At 43.7% G+C, this 15645-nt stretch overlaps 1 protein-coding gene across 4 annotated transcripts in view; it reads left to right on the top strand.

Annotated features, from left to right (window-relative positions):
* The window catches only part of SLC27A1 (solute carrier family 27 member 1), a 51593-nt gene extending 36897 nt beyond the window's left edge, over positions 1-14696 (top strand). For 3 of the 4 annotated variants that reach the window (XM_035101793.2, XM_035101807.2, XM_035101801.2), the window contains exons 10-13: positions 3223-3360; positions 4587-4751; positions 8149-8295; positions 12606-14695. In XM_035101793.2, the coding sequence (XP_034957684.1) occupies positions 3223-3360; positions 4587-4751; positions 8149-8295; positions 12606-12763 (608 nt within the window). In that variant the 3' untranslated portion in view covers positions 12764-14695. Of the gene's footprint in view, positions 1-3222; positions 3361-4586; positions 4752-8148; positions 8296-12605 lie in introns of all 4 variants that reach the window. The other variant, XM_035101814.2, reaches the window with a different exon arrangement.
* Positions 14697-15645: the final 949 nt, after the last annotated feature.

The raw sequence follows: 15645 nt of genomic DNA, 5'->3' as shown, positions 1-15645 counted from the left end.
AAACTCCTTCGGGTCTCCATTGAACTTGCTTACTAGGGTCCCGGCTCTCCTTCCTGGCAGCACTTGGACTTGGGGTGCCCCTCCCGCCTTGTTTTTCTCTGCATCCAGCTTGTTTTGGAGGTCTACCGCCACCGCCCTTAAATGCTGCTCTTTTTCCTGGAGCTCTCTCACCTGTTCCGCAAGTTGTAGCCGGTCGTCCTGGACCTTCTTAGTCTCCTCTTTAGCTGCCTTCAATTCTCCCTGCGCCTGCAGCGACAGCTGTTGCAGTTCTAGCTGGGCTTGCTCAGCGATCTGCCGCCACTTCTCCGCCTCTGACACGCTCATCCCGGCAACTCCAAAGTAGCCCAAAAATGATTAGGAGGTTGCTGTCACAGTGGCCGGAGTGGACTACTTCAGAGTAACGACGCTACGCAGCTCTGCATTTTATTCTTTTATTGGTGCTGCGTATTTACAGTGCTCAAGTCATTGCTATTTACACGGAGCGATGTTGTCAGTCGGTTTCAGAACCTCCTAATGGCTTTTGGCGCGTCTTTCTCCAACACAAAAGCTTTGGCAGACCCATCCTCTTGCCCCTCCTCTTCCTGCGTAATTCTGGAGTTGGGGGGATGGGTCTTCCCCCCTTACTTGCCCCTTCCTGTCCCACCTGGGACCCTGGCTCCTCTACCCTGCCTGAGCCTCGGACACGACTTCCTGCTTCCCCACTGGAATCGGAACTCTCCCTGCTTTCCCCTTTGCTCGGGGACGGGCTTGAACTCAGGAGGGGAGGGACTTCGCGATATCCCCTGTCCCTCACAATAACCAATGGTGGTTTGAGGCTGAATTATTTATGGGTGTTCTGTTTGTTGTGATTGGCTAACTGGTCTAAATCTATTCTGAATTATTGATCTGGTTTGGGTGATCATAGAATCATAGAGTTGGAAGAGACCACAAGGGCCATCCAGTCCTACCCCCCCCCCAAGCAGGAAACACCATCAAAGCATTCTTGACATATGGCTGTCAAGCCTCCACTTTAAGACCTCCAAAGAAGGAGACTCCACCACACTTCTTGGTAGCATATTCCACTGTCGAACAGCTCTTACTGTCAGGAAGTTCTTCCTAATGTTTAGGTGGAATCTTCTTTCTTGTAGTTTGAATCCATTGCTCCGTGTCCGCTTCTCTGGAGCAGCAGAAAACAACCTTTCTCCCTCCTCTATATGACATCCTTTTATATATTTGAACATGGCTATCATATCACCCCTTAACCTTCTCTTCTCCAGGCTAAACATACCCAGCTCCCTAAGCCATTCCTCATAAGGCATTGTTTCCAAGCCTTTGACCATTTTGGTTGCCCTCTTCTGGACACATTCCAGCTTGTCAGTATCCTCCTTGAACTGTGGTGCCCAGAACTGGACACAGTACTCCAGGTGAGGTCTGACCAGAGCAGAATACAGGGGTACTATTACTTCCCTTGATCTAGACGCTATACTCCTCTTGATGCAGCCCAGAATTGCATTGGCTTTTTTAGCTGCTGCATCACACTGTTGACTCATGTCAAGTCTGTGGTCTACCAAGACTCCTAGATCCTTTTCACATGTACTGCTCTCAAGGCAGGTGTCACCCATCCTGTATTTGTGCCTTTCATTTTGTCTGCCCAAGTGTAGTACTTTACATTTCTCCTTGTTAAAATTCATCTTGTTTGCTTTGGCCCAGTTGTCTAATCTGTTAAGGTCATTTTCAAGTGTGATTTAACTCAGTTAAAAGTTCTTTAGATAGCCACCCTGGCTTCATTAGGCACCTTCCATGTTTCCGTCTCATTGGTATTGCCTGAAGTTGTGCTTTTAATATCTCCCTTTTAACAAACTCCCAACCATCAGTTTGTGGCTTAATAAGTCATGATATGCACAAGCTCTGTACACCTGTATGCAACTCCTTTGCAGCTAATTTGTTCTTCCCAGGTTGCTGAACAAATCAAGAAGACAGGGTGAACCGCAGCTCCCTGTTACATCTGAACTGGCAAAATATGGTCACTAGCTTCCAGAAAGCCAGAATCTGTAAGTCAACTAGCTTCAGATCCTGTTTGGAAGCTCTTAAGTTTGGGTCCATGGTACTTGTGTATATCCAGGCTTCTTAAGTGACAAATTGACTGTCCCAATAGGGCATTGTTCCTAATCATTAGATTTGAGTTGTTGCTAATTTGCTTTTGCTCTTGTCATAGTTACACCTGCTGTTAGTATGACTTCAAGTGCAGATTGGAGATTCTGTGGCACCTTAGATTACTAGGCCCATGTACTTATTGTGTAGTGAACTGAAACCACATATTCATTAGATGGAAGCTGGGCAAATGCAGGCTTCCTCAAGGGAACTGAATTGCTACCTCATGAACATATAAACTGGGCCTCTCCGACTGACTGCATTGCTACTGTCCCATGTACTGTCCTGAACTGATGTTGATTAACAGGACAACTCAATGTATGGTCCTATAATTGAAGCTAACCATGGAGCTGAACCATATGTGATTGTCACTTATGAAGAACAATTGTCTTTCTTCCCCTTTTCTTGGCCATCCTCCCTTCCCCAGTTGTTCACTCCCTGGCACCAAAGTTGATGCATGCACTTAGGTGATCCGCTTCTCTCTCTCTCTTGTGCTTCTCTTTAATGGTATCATCAGGTTGCATGATGGTATCACTGCAGCATGCATTAATTTTGTCAGGCACAAAGTGCACAAAATGGTGTAATGGTTAGAGTGTTAGACTATGACCTGGGAGACCAGGGTTTAAATCCCAACTCATTGGGTGCCTTGGCCCAGTCACCATCTCTTTAGCCTAACACACCTCACAGGGTTGTTGTGTGGATGAACTAGGGAAGAGGAGAACCAGGTAGCCCCCCCCCCTTGAGCTCCTTGGAGGAAAAGGTGGCATATAAATGTGATAAATAAATAATAAAATAGTTGGAATATCTGTAGAACAGACCTCCACAGGCTGCCGTCCTTTGCACACCTAACCTGGGAGTAGAGGCCCACTGACTTCATACATGAATAAGACTGGGCTACATGTCTCATTGAATGTCTGGTTTTATAGGGCTGTGAGCAAATCAAACTACTTTTCTTGGGATGTTGTGGCAGAAATGTGGAAATTTCAGATGCAAACAAATTCTATCCAGCTGCATTTCTAGTGGTTACTTTGGAATAATCTTTGCAGAAGTATCCTGATTTCTATTTTTTTCATCTGGAATTATTATTTTCAGGAGAACCAGGACTGCTTGTGGGTCGAATAAACCAGGAGGATCCTTTGCGTAGGTTTGATGGCTATGTCAATGAGAATGCGACCAACAAGAAGATTGCTTACAATGTCTTCCAGAAAGGGGACCAGGCTTACCTTTCAGGTACTCTTCAGGTCATCATCTTGTTCTTTGGTGGCGAGGGATATTTACAGTTGTGGCCTAGAAGATGGATCTTGCCCAGACCAAACACAGCAAACCCTGCCCTCAGTCACTCAACCTCTAAGGACAGGTTCAAATATTTTTTCCTTGGGAGCAGCCATATACTGGCAGCTGAGTGGAGGAAGGAACATCTGACTGAATTTCTATAGTTAAAAATACCACAGGTTCCCAGTAGTGACTCATGCGAGTGAGTGCCACTGCTCTCATGTGACTCGGCTTTAGGAAGCAGCACTTCCTAAGCATGGATGTGCAAGGTCAGACTGCTCTGTGTACCACATTTATCTAAAAGATGTGTCCCAGAATTGAGAAGACAGCTTAACAATAGTAGAACCTGGAAGTGCAATATAAGCTTAGACAAAAAAAGAAAAAAGACAAATGATCAGGGGGTGGACGCCTATGTGTTGCCTTCATTGCTTTTTCTGTGTCTTTGTTTCAATAGAGCACTGCTCCATGTGCAGGGGATTTCAAGTGGTTATGGTTCTTGTCCTCCTAAGTCTGGTTTGATTTTGTTACCTATTGTGATGGAATAGTTTTCCCATAGGGAATTCTTCATTCTTGCCCAGCCCCTGAGCCTTTATCTGCTTGTTTGCTCTTGAGTCATTCCATTAGTGGCTGGAGAACAACAACGTCACTTTACTTTGGTCATCTATTGCTGGATCGCCAATTTGTAGAGGCAGACACAACTAGGTTCATCATTAATTAACCAATCACAATTATTTCTAGCCAGTCTTGCAGGATACAAATCCTTCCAAGGCAATTTACCAGTAAAATAATTATTTAAAACTACAGCTAAGAAAGTCAACATGGAAAAGCATCAAGACCGTTCTCACAGGCATTTAGTGGTAGGCCAGGTCTGCATTGATGAGAAATGTATCCTCCAGATGTTGGGACCCCAACTTCCATCAGCCTGGCCAGCCTGGCCAGTTGGCAAGGTGGATGGGAGGAGCTGCAGTCCAACAATAACTGAAAGGCTGCAGATTTCTCATCCCTGCTGCAGAGGAAGGGAACAGTCACCTGGAACAGGAGCAGGCATGGGATGTCCTAGCCTCCTTCCCTTGCTGTTGTGGGACCCTTCCTCCAGGGCAATAGGTAGTAGATACCTAGTGATCCCCCCAAACAGGCAATTCTGCTGTTTGTTTGGGTATTGAGAGTGGTTTCTTTACTTCCAGGAGATGTACTAGTGATGGATGAACTTGGCTACATGTATTTCAAAGACCGGAGTGGGGACACATTCCGTTGGCGTGGGGAGAATGTCTCCACCACAGAGGTTGAAGGAATCCTGAGCCACATTCTCAGCAAGACAGATGTTGCTGTTTATGGAGTTGAGGTGCCAGGTAAATGGAACAATGCAATTGCAGGGAATGCAATTTGGACCAGCAAGTAGGCATTATTATTATTATTATTATTATTATTATTATTATTATTTCCCAGAATAGTTAGAAATCAGTATTTGTTTTTGAGAATGGGGTCCTGCAAGCAAGCTGATGAGAATGGAGAGTAAATCATACAGAAATAGGATTCACCTAGCCGAGAGACATTCACCACTAGAGACAAAGTCAATACAAAGGAGCAATCAGAGTGTAATCCTCTAAAACACCATCAGAATGTCTTTAGTGCAGTGATTTTCAGCCAATCTGCTGTGGCATCCTGGGGTGCCTTGGGCAACCCTGGCCTCTGTCCCTCTTTCCTTCCCTCCCTCCTCTGATCCCCTCTTGCATCTCTGGCTCCCAAAGGCTTGTATAGCTGTATGTTGCAGCAGCCCTGGTTACAAGCTCTGCAGGCAAATGATGCCTCTGGGGCTGGTCAGGGAGGCGGCCTCGGAGTAAGCAAGCAAGTGGGTAAGGGAGCCCAGCCAGCCAATCCGCCAGCCCTTGCTGTTGGGAATGGAGAGAGAAGTCCCAGGCCCTTGTGGGGCAGGGTGAGGAGACTTTGGAAACTGACAACAGAGAAACTGCCTGAACAGAGGTAATGCAGATAGAAGAGGACAATCTGCAGTGACCATTAAAATAATATGATGGCAAAGGTCTTCCTCTAGTTAAAGGAGAGGAAGACGTATAGACTGGGCTTATTTCCTTCTGCCAAAGGACTCCTCTTGGTTACTGTCAGTGGCATAGTCCAGATTTCTGGCATGGATTCTTGGGGCAGAACAAAACATCCTTTATGCTGAGTCACTGAATAATAACTGATGACCGAAATGAAAGGAGCAGAGTGAGGAGTTAATGTGAGCAAGAGGGCAGGAATTGTCTTTTGATTCAGAAAATCTACTGTTGTCTGATCCCCTAGGGGTCCTTTCAGTTATCTACACTAGTGGCCAAAATTGTGGAAACTTTTTGGAGAAAGTGTACGGTATTTCTGAGGTTTGTTGGCTCTAACACTACTTGTTTTTAGAGTAATACCACAAAATTATATATCAATAGAAAGATAATTTAATGAAGAATGTAATGCAACAATGTGTGTTCAGTTATCTGTATTCCATCAAAAGTTATCGGCAAATAACCAGAAAAAGGAGTGTTTAGAGGGCTAATTAGGTGTCATCTTGTTTTGGCAATAATGGCTCATAACACCACTTTTTCTTTGAGTAATACCATAAAATTATATATCAGTGGAAATATAATTTAATGAAGAACGGAATGCAATACCTTTTATGAAGGATTATTTATTACAACATAAATAAGGAGGACATTTGTCAATGTGTTATGTGATTGCTATCAAGTTGGTTGGGTTTTTTTTTGTTCTTTCATTTAGTGAACTTGTAAAACATAATAAAATTAAAGAAATGGCGTGAAGAGTTGACGGGTCAACCAGAAAGTGATGTAAAATAGTACTATTAAGTGAACAAGGCTACAGTTATGAAGAAATTAGAAGAAACTTAACCAAAAGTGGCATTTCTAAATTTTTGAAGAGGTATAAGGAGGCTTAGTCACTACAAAATCAGACTGGTAAAGGCAGGAAAAGGGGCACAAAGGCAAGTGATGATTGAAGAATGGAGAGACTGTGCCTGAATGACAGAAGAAAATCACCTGGGTGTATACAAGATGACATGGCGCAATATAATGTGAAGTTGAGTGCAAGGACTATTCGGCACAGACTGCAGGAATATGCTCTAAATGCAAGAATTCTAAGGAAAAAGCCATTGTTATCTCTCAAACAAAGGTTGAAAAGATTAAACTGGGCTAAAACCCATGTTAACTGGACAGTGGAGTGATGAGACCAAAATCTCCTTGCTTGAAAGTGACGGCATGAAATATGTGAAGAGGAAAATCGGAGAAGATTTACATCCCACTTGTATTACACTTACCGTGAAACACCCAGTTAGTGTTATGAGCTGGGGTTGTATGACAGCAAAACGTGTGGGCAGAATTTGCATTATTAATGGGAATGTAAATGCCCCAAAATGCATAGCTCAGACCTTAATCCATCAAAAATCTATGGAGCCAACTAAAGAAAGTTGTTAGTCAGAAGCAACCCAGCAATAAAACCCAATTAATAGAGGCAATAATTCAATCTTGGTTTCACATTATTACAGCTGCAGAACTAAAAAACTTGGTTCACTCCATGGGAAGGCTAAAGGTTGCCCAACTACGGTAAGTATTAACTGACATGGGGAGAATTTTTGTATATTTCATTTTTTTCTGTGTGTTTCATGTTTTTTCTTTATGATTGCTGTTGTAATAAATAATCCTTCATAAAAGTTATTGCATTCCATTCTTCATTAAATTATCTTTCCATTGATATATAATTTTGTGGTATTACTAAAAAAAAATAAAAATGGTGTTATGAGCCATCATTGCCAAAACAAGATGATACCTGATTGGCCCTCTAAACACTCCTTTTTCTGGTTATTTGCCCATAACCTTTGATAGAATACAGATAACTGAACAAACTTTGTTGCATTCCATTCTTCATTAAATTATCTTTCCATTGATATATAATTTTGTGGTATCACTCCGAAAACAAGTGGTGTTATGAGCCATCAAACCTTGGAAATACACTTTCTCCAAAAGGTTTCCACAATTTTGGCCACTAGTGTAGTTTATTATATTGTTTCTTCCACTGACTCGCAGCAATTAAAATTCACTACACAATGTTGATGCAGGGCAGAAAACTACATAATTGAAAATGAGACATGAGGATCTTCAAACTAAAATACTAGAGGTTAAATGAGGGAAGGGAGGAAGATGAGATTGACGCTGCCAGAACAATTTGTTGAGTTGGAGTTGGCCTTTTCCTCTGGTGTTCCTTTTGCAGAGAGGGGAGCAACTAGCAACAACTCCCTCTCCAGAGACAGATGCTAGAGCAGGCATGGCCAAACTTGGCCCTCCAGCTGTTTTGGGACTACAACTCCCATCATCCCTAGCTAACAGGACCAGTGGTCAGGGATGATGGGAACTGTAGTCCCAAAACAGCTGGAGGGCCAAATCTGGTCATGCCTGTCCTAGTCCTTCCCCAAGCTTCCTCTTTCATATCAATCCCAGAATGCATTGCCCAGGAACCAGCTGAGAAATACTGCATGGCGCAGTCAGAGGGCAAGTAACAGTTCTTTCCTATGGGAAGGCAGCAGGCAACATCTCTGGCTAGGCTGTTTTTTATCCTTTGCTGTGAAGTTATTCCTGGGAGGGAGGAATGAAACCTGATTTAAATTCCAGCTGTGGATTTTGCTAGGTTGGGGTCTAATTGCTCCTTTGCGGTGTCCTATTGTGTCCCTTCCTGTGTTTTTGGTTTTGATTTCAGGAGTAGAAGGCAAGGCAGGAATGGCAGCCATTGCTGATCCTGAAGCCAGGTTGGACCCTAACGTGCTGTACCTAGAGATGCAGAAAGTCCTGCCCCCTTATGCACGACCCATCTTCCTCCGGCTCTTGCCCCAGGTTGACACTACAGGTAATGACACATTCGCAGCAAGATCCTCTCTTGGCACCCAGCCCAGGTTGCCTATTTGCTGTCAGACTCTATGCTGCAATATTTGGTCTTGGTATATCAACCCAGTCACATGATCCTTACTTCCATTTCTCTGAGTAAAAGGTAAAGGTAAAGGGACCCCTGACCATTAGGTCCAGTCGTGACCGACTCTGGGCTGCGGCGCTCATCTCGCATTATTGGCCGAGGGAACCAGCGCACAGCTTCCGGGTCATGTGGCCAGCATGACTAAGCTGCTTCTGGCAAACCGAGCAGCGCACGGAAACGGCGTTTACCTTCCCACCGGAGCGGTACCTATTTATCTACTTGCATTTTGACGTGCTTTTGAACTGCTAGGTTGGCAGGAGCTGGGACCGAGCAACGAGAGCTCACCCCGTCGCAGGGATTCGAACCGCCAACCTTCTGATCAAGCCGTAGGCTCTGGTTTTACCCACAGCGCCACCCGCGTCCCCATTTCTCTGAGCAGGGCGAAGCAAAGTGGGAATTGCTTCTTCTCCAAAGGTTCTGGAAGCAGGTTGATTTGTTTTATAAGAACATTCTGGTGGTAAATCAACTCACTATGGGCATTCTCCCTCTCCAACCATTAGCCCTGTGTGGTTTGTACAGCTGCTTGAGATTGCTGAACTCCTGACCATCAAGCACAGTAACTGTGGAGAGTGGTGGTGGAAATTCACTCACATTCTCTTCATGAAGCAGCTGAGCTAACCCCAGAGAATTCTCTCTCTCTTTTTTGGAGAGCAACAGGATGTGTTCTAAGCAAGTTTCTTCAAACAGCTCAGATTAACAAGTAGGCTGTTGGTCAAGTTTGTTGCTAAAGAACTCCTTGTCTGCACCCACAAAGAAACTGCCTGTTTGATTTAGCATCTTGGCATTCTTGCTTACACTCCCTTATGCTGGAATTAAGAGCCTTTTCACGATTGGCACAGGCTTTAAAATATGCTGTTTTTGCTTTGAAGAAGTGAGAAACTCTGCCTTTTTTCGCAAACCGAGCAGCGGCCAGATTTAAATGACAGGGACAAAATCAGCGTATGATGCAGATTGCGTAATGGAGAACTAAATGTATCAGGTGATAACTTTCACTATGTGAAAGAGTTTCTGTTTGATCTTCCACAACTAAATAGTAACTATTAGCTGGGCATAGCAGCCTGGAAGATTTGTGGCTTTTGTTTGAAATCTTTAAGACTGACCTCATTAACTTACATTAATTGACACCAGATTTCACCCGTGGACTTCTGCTCCGCTGCCTTTGCTTCAATATACTGGCAACAGACAGAACTAATAATTTATACACCTTGCCAGAAGTTGAAAGGGTGACCACCTCTGTAATTTGGAGGAAGACATAAAGGGAATTTGTAACCTAGAAGTGAGACAGAATTAATAGCTGTAATTTAGATGAACCCATTCAGATTGCAGATAACTAGCAAAATACCTGTCATGATGCATGGAAGGGCACCCTGAGAGTGTAACAGAATAATTCTTCTAAGACAGATTACATATTTAAAATAAGAATGCATCAGCTGTAATAGAAATTCCCAAAGAACAATGTGAATAACAAGTACAATAAAGCATTGTTAATGTTGGCTCAAGAGACAATGGAGTGTGCCTCCAGGGGTGAAGTCAAACTGCCAGAGAATCATAGCGCCTGCTGCAGAGACATTAACTCAGACTGTTTCCCCCATGCATTATTTTTGCTGCGCTTGCAGCACCAAAGTAACCTTTCTGGGGCACAAGCCTGGGCAGTATGGAGGTCCTGGGCTCCATCCCCCTCTCAGCCTGGCTGATGTGGTCCAAAGGAAAGCAGAGCAATATATTTGGCACCAGTAGGAGTTGCCTGAAGGAGGTGGACAAGAAGCTATCTTAGGGACTCTGGATTTGTGTAGGGTTTACTCCTTAGCCTCTTCTCCTCCTAAATATGTCTCACAAGGCAGCAGATATGATTTCCCCCCTCAGTTTTTCAGACCCATCAGCTACCCTCACCTGGTTTAGCCGGCCAGTTGAAGCCAGTGTGTTCGCTGTTGCCTGCTGGCAGCTTCTAGGAGCCACAGGTGGGAGCTGAGGGCAGGGTGGGGACCCAAAGGGAATAAACTACCCCAGAAGGAGCACAATGTGTTCCCCACCAGAGTTATCACCTCTCCCCTAAAACTCCATATATCCCACAATAAAACGTAGTTAATAAAAGATCAGTAGTAAAAACATCCCCACAGCTTATTATTATTATTATTATTATTATTATTATTATTATTATTATTATTATTATATTTAGCTTCTGAGTGTTAACTGAAAAGGAGTCTAGAAGTGTGGGGCCACCACAGAAAAAAAGAAAAAGCCTTTTTCTTTTTGCTCATCCACCTTTTTGTAAGTCTGGCTAGTCTGCCACCTTATCTGAGGTTTATGGTGAAATAGGTGCCTTTAGTGCTATTTTTCACACCATCTGCGTGATGCTGCTATTATCAAAATGCCAGCTCATACTGTTTTAACATTTAATCCAGATGTTCTCTTACCACAGAAAGCCCATTAAGTAAAATAATCTGTCAGTCTGTCCCCACTGGTGTGGAAGCTGGAGAGCATATTCTCTCTCTCTCTCTCTCTCTCTCTCTCTCTCTCTCTCTCTCTCTCTCTCTCTCTCTCTCTCTCTCTCTCTGTGTGTGTGTGTGTGTGTGTGCTTTCGTCATGGTCTCTATTGCCACACTCCTCTTCATTTTTGTTCCTCGTCTGAGCACAACCTAGCCCAGAGCTTTTCAAAGTGCGTGTCATGACACATTAGTGTGTCAGCTGTAGTGTGTAGGTGTGCCGCACAAACACTCCCTGTGCTCCTCCTGGGGCTAGAAAGGTGTTAGTTTAACCTCTGGTTTGCTAGTAAAACTGAATTACTGTGTCACAAAATGATGCCTGTCTAAAAAGTGTGCCACCAACATGAAAAGTTTGGAAAGCTCTGACATAGCCATTTGCTCTGGCAGCTCAACCAATGTGCTTCTGCCTATTTCCACCAATAGCTACATGTTGGCAGCAAATGCTGAAATTCCAATATGGTTCAAATTTCTATCTTTTTACAGATTCTAGGTATTGCTAAATATCAGCCTTGTGCAAGATATCTGTATTAAAACAAAACCCAAATGCAAATGGATTATGTACTCAGCCACACGCACCCCCCCCCAAAAAGCATAGCCTTCCATTTTGAAGCAGGGGGTGTGCATGGTGCTGTGGTCTGAATCACTGAGCCTCTTGGGCTTGCCGACTGGAAAGTCAGCGGTTCGAATCTGCGTGATGGGGTGAGCTCCCATTGCTCTGTCCCAGATCTTGCCAACCTAGCAGTTTGAAAGCACACCAGTGCAAGTAGATGAATAGGTACCACTGCAGCAGGAAGGTAAACGGCGTTTCCGGCATTCTGGTTTCCATCATGGTGTTCCATTGCACCAGTAGCGGTTTAGTCATGCCGGTCACAAGACCCAGAAATCTGTCTGTGGACAAACGCCGACTCCCTTGGCCTGAAAGCGAGATGAGTGCCGCAACCCCATAGTCGCCTTTGACTGGGGTTTACCTTTTGAAGCATAACTAAGAGCTGGTAATGTTTACTCTTGTACACTTCCTGTAGAGTTCCTTAAGTGTGCGTGCACATATACGGACAAACATGAGTGCATGCCCAGACCAGAGAAGGTAGTGGTTGGCAGGGGAGGAGTGGGTGAGAGTTGGGGCCAGAAAACACAGCACAGAAACATTTCATCAAGGGTCACCTACCGATAGGGAAGGGAAGCAGCAGAATACCTATGAAAAATATAAGGCTAAAAAATGGAGCATGTGCACAGTTGCATGCCAGTTGTGCACAGAGAAAAAACTTCGTCTAAACCACCTGTTTGTGACATCAAGCTCCTATCTAGAAGTATCCAAAGTGGCAAGATGACCGATTCACCATATTCTGTATTGTAACAATCATTACATTACATTTTAGTAATTTCTGTCTCTACCTTTTCACCCTTCTTATTAGTTATTGTTAGCATCTTGAGGTTGTTCTTTTGTTGATTTATTGCTATATTTTTAACTGTGTCTTTGAATTTATTTTGTAAATCGCCCAGAGGCTATTTTTGTATTTGGTGACTAATGCATATAACAATACCAACAACTTGCCCCACATCTGACCATGGCATGCTTGCTTTGAAGAAGAGAGCAGGGCAATACCTTCAGCCAACCGTCTCCCTTCAATCTGCAGTATAGCTGTTTCCTTACCGCTGCCCTTGTTCCCTGCCCCCCCCCTATTTTGACTTCTTTTCTTCCAACAGGCACTTTCAAAATTCAGAAAACACGTTTGCAAAGGGAAAGCTACAACCCACACCAGACATCTGATCGATTATATTTCTTGGATGTAAAACTTGGCAAGTACCTACCTGTGGATGAGTGTGTGTTTGAGAGGCTCCAGGCTGGAAAAGTATCTCTGTGATTTCATCAGCAAAAGCCACTAGTGACGAGTTTGCCTTGGAGGGCTTTGCTTGGCTAGAGAAACAAACTTGGCTAAATAAGTGAAGCAAGGTTTCCATTCAGAACATCTGCAGTAGGGACAAAAACTAGCACGGCACAGGGAGCAGAGTGGCCATCATCTTTTTCAAAAGCACATTAACTGTTTCCTGAGCAAAGGTGGTAGCCCCTTTCTACTGTTCAGTCTTTAGAATGGTTTTTCTTCCCCTTCCTCTATGTAACCATTGCATTGTAAGACACTGTGTGAAGCAAGACAATTATTACATTGTTAAAGCCCTCAGTATGTTGGCGTGACTGAGTCTGCAATAGTCCCTCCAGTTGTCACCACTCTGAAATGTCCCCACGTTTACATAGAACTTTAATGGACTGACTTTCAAAATGCAATATCATTTTATCTGCAGAGACTTTGATCTTAAAAATAAAATGACTAATTTGATGAAGTAACAACAATGTTGGTATTAAAAATGTTATATTAAAGCAAAAACAAATTTGGGCCGAAAAATGCACAGGAAACACCCTACTAATCCATTGTGATGCTTGAAAGCTTCCACACAATGACAGATTAATAAAATACTTTGTATCCTCTTAGGGGAAGTCATTGTGCTTTGCTAATCTGCCTAAAGATATATTGGTTTACATGTCCACTTTTGAACATTGCAACATTTCAGATTACTTGACGTTGATCCAGAATCTTGGAAAACAGTGTGATAATCCTGAAAACAAAGTCTGGTAACGTTTGTTATGGTTTCCCTGATCCACACTGCTCTCTGTAGGAAGTGTGGCAGCTGCTCAAAGCAAGTTGCAACATAATCCTAACATTCACCTTCCATCAGTACACAACTGTGGGTATTACCAACTCTACCGTTTTTTCTAGTGCAATTTCTGTAGATGGCACAAAGCATTTTATTTAAAACAAGGAAGACAGAAGGGCTACTGAGACTTGTTGGTGACCATACCTTCAAAGTTGCTGTGATTCATTCTTGTGATTATGTTGTTGTGGAAGACCTGTACCACTAATGCAGCTATTCCTAGGATATCCTAGTTAACTTCTGTGGAATTAATTATTTTACTGGGACGTTCCTTTAATAACCATTCTTCTCTTTCATAAAAATGTAACTTTGCACAAAACCATTTTACAAAGACTTCTGTGCACTGTTATGTTGTATAACAGAGCACGATACAGTACTAGTAGGGCCATTGTTAAGTAATGGTTCTGAAACAAGTGGAATGTGTGCTTTCCCTTTTTTAATTAGACCCAGAATGTGCCTTTCATCAGAGCCAGACAGAGCAGGTTAACATTTGTTATAAATTTAGCTTTGTTATTAATCCTCAGAAAAAGGCACCTACAGCTAACTGAGCCCTGTTGTTTGGAGAAAAGCACATATGGTAGTTTTTTTAAGGCTATAGTTCATGGTTTGAACAAAAATCATGCACTAACAGTTATTTGAAGCAAAGTTACATTTTCAGATGGAGTCACTATTGTCAAAGTATAACTTTGTTTTGAAAATAAAAAATGAAGAAAGCTTAAGAGTTTGTCTTGCTCTTTTTTGTCTCTGTCTTCTTTGCTGTGTGCAGTTGCATGTCATTTCAAATGCAGAGACCTGTTTCACTCTTTGTCGCCTTCAATTCTGTTCTGTCAGGCTTTATTAAACCAATGGATATAGCTAGTCAAGCAAAAAGACTTTTGTGGGCGGACACCACTTAGCATTAGACTATCACCCGTGTCTCTTCATCGTATCTGCATAAGCCGTTATCACAGGCAAGTCTGATTTGGATTAGTAACTAAGGTTGCCAGCATGCATATTGAGCACGCAGTACTGTATGTATTCTGTAAATTATTATGTTAATGGGTGCCCTTTAAAACCCATATAAAGGATATACTTAAGACAAACACCTCTGCTCCATGGTCATGCCTCACTTTTTATTATATCATAAGTTTTCAGAAGGAAAACCCAAAAAGGATCCTAAGTATCCTTCAGTCCTTGAAATTTAACTTCATTGGAACCAATGAACCTTACTTCCAAATCAAACTCTTACCTCAGCCTTTTGTGAGACGAGGCACCCTTATATCAAGTTGGACTTTCTACTCTTCCTGCGTCTTCCCTCAAAGCAGTGGCTTTTGTTGTAATAATGCATTTTAAGTGTCCCCTGGTAGGGCATGTGCTGATAGTTTCTTCTATGCTGTTTCCTGCTTTTGTGGTCATATACTTTTCCCCCTACAAGAATGTGCTCCTGCTCGACTTCATTGGCCATAACAGGACAGAAGACCATTATTTATGGGCTCTCTGCACACATTAACATTCATTCCTGCAGGTGTCTCTTGAACTAGAACCTCAGGACATCTCATAAAGCTAATCATTGGAAGATTCAGGGCAGACAAAAAGAACTACTTTACACCATGCGTTATTTTTAATAAACTCCGCCACAGGAGACATGCAGCAAAGTAGGAACTGGACGTGGAAAATGTGGCTTCGTTGATCGCTGAGCATTGGCAGAGCGACCCTGACTTCCCGCTTGCGCGCGCGCGTACAATTGCGCGATCCCCGGCGAATTACAGAGGCGGGCAGCCAGAGATACGACTCGCGGAGGGATGTCTGCAAACCCGAGTGGCCCTGAGCCGCGCCTCCAGCCGCGGGGCGGCGCTGCAGGGCCGTCCGGAGCAGCCACGGCTTCCGAGGTCGCCACGGGACTTCCGGTGCCTCCTGGGCGGGGTCGGCGCTGCGCTTCCTTCCGGCGTCTCTTCCGTCGCTCTTTCTCCTCCGCCGCTTCGCGTCCTCGCTTCCGCCCATGCTCTCTCGGCTACTTCCGGGTCTTCCGCCCGGCCGCGCTCGCTCCCGCCATGGGTCC

The sequence above is a fragment of the Zootoca vivipara genome, chromosome 2 (genome assembly GCF_963506605.1).
Source record: "Zootoca vivipara chromosome 2, rZooViv1.1, whole genome shotgun sequence".
Lineage (NCBI taxonomy): Eukaryota > Metazoa > Chordata > Lepidosauria > Squamata > Lacertidae > Zootoca > Zootoca vivipara.
The sequence above is the reverse complement of the archived record's forward strand: the minus strand, read 5'-3'. Positions and strand labels throughout refer to the sequence as shown.